General features: G+C 69.4%; 1 protein-coding gene across 1 annotated transcript in view; it reads right to left on the reverse strand.

Moving 5' to 3' along the window:
• Positions 1-1,190, reverse strand: part of LRP1 (low density lipoprotein receptor-related protein 1) — a 66,782-nt gene that overhangs the window by 11,437 nt on the left and 54,155 nt on the right. Inside the window, exons 43-46 of the mRNA XM_012732281.1 lie at positions 1,058-1,143; positions 788-907; positions 370-557; positions 88-293 (exon numbers count right to left, since the gene is read on the reverse strand). Coding sequence (XP_012587735.1) covers positions 88-293; positions 370-557; positions 788-907; positions 1,058-1,143 — 600 coding nt within the window. The remainder of the gene's footprint in view (positions 1-87; positions 294-369; positions 558-787; positions 908-1,057; positions 1,144-1,190) is intronic.

Genomic DNA, 1,190 nt, shown 5'->3' on the forward strand with positions numbered 1-1,190 from the left:
GCCTGCAGGTGGGCGCTCGTGCCAGCTCCCGGTGGCCAGCCCCGCCCGCAGGCCTGCTGCGCTGGGCAGCCTCCCGGGCACACTGACCGACGTGGCGATTGGAGCCGTCCAGGCTGGCAAACTCGATGTAGTCCTCGCGGGCATCAGCCCAGTAGATGCGCTCGGTGACGTAGTCCAGCGTCAGGCCGTTGGGCCACGTGATCTTGGTGTCCACGATGACGCTGCGGCCGGACCCATCCATGCCGATCCGGCCGATCAGTGAGTGGTCACCCCAGTCTGTCCAGTACAGGTACCTGGCAGGGCGTGAGCATCGGGCGATGTGGCATCTAGCCTGCAGCTGGAGCCCCGCCAGCCCCTCAGCCTACGTACCCGTTCTGCACGTCCACCACCAGGGCCCTGGGCTCGCGGAGGCCCGAGCTGACCAGCACCGTCCGATAGGCCCCGTTGAGCTTGGACACCTCGATGGTGTCCCGGCCTTTGTCACACCAGTACAGGTTGCCGCCCACCCAGTCCACGGCGAGGCCATCAGGGTTGCTGAGGCCCGTGCGGTGCAGCACCTGCGGGCAGAGGGCAGGACTGTGGTGGGCTCGGCCTCCCGTGGCCGGGCGGGGGGCGCCACACCAGGGAGTCTCTCAGAGCGGGCTCCGGGGCCCACGTGGGGACATGCTGTGACCAGGGCCAGCGAGGGATCCCTGGACCTCGCTGCTGGGCATGGAGGCCAGAGAAGCAGGGGCCAGTGGGGCCCCAGGTGCCTTGCTGGGGGCGGGAGACCGCGGCAGCCCCGCACCTGCACGCTGCTCCCGTTGAGGTGCATCCTGCGGATCATGCTGCCCTGGGTGGTCACGTCCGTCCAGTAGATCATCTGCTCCCGGTAGTCGAAGTCCAGGGCCACGGCGTTGTTCAGGCCCTGGTGAGGGGGTTCGGGCAGAGAGTGACTGCGGAATCGGGACGTGCATGGCTGGGGGTCGGCAGGGGCAAGGCTGTGGGCAGGGCTGGCGGGGGCGGCACCGGGCGGGAGCGCCCTGGGCCTGGGGGACGGACTGGGGCTCCCCCGCACCTGCTTCAGCAGCGTGTAGTTGGAGCCGTCCAGGTTGAGCTTGCGCAGGTAGTACCGGTTGGCAAAGATCAGGAAGGGCTCCTCGTCTGGACACAGAGGGCACGGCCTCAGCGCCCAGCTCGGCCGGCAGGCC

The sequence above is a fragment of the Condylura cristata genome, unplaced genomic scaffold (assembly GCF_000260355.1).
Source record: "Condylura cristata isolate star-nosed mole 26May11 unplaced genomic scaffold, ConCri1.0 scaffold00034, whole genome shotgun sequence".
NCBI lineage: Eukaryota > Metazoa > Chordata > Mammalia > Eulipotyphla > Talpidae > Condylura > Condylura cristata.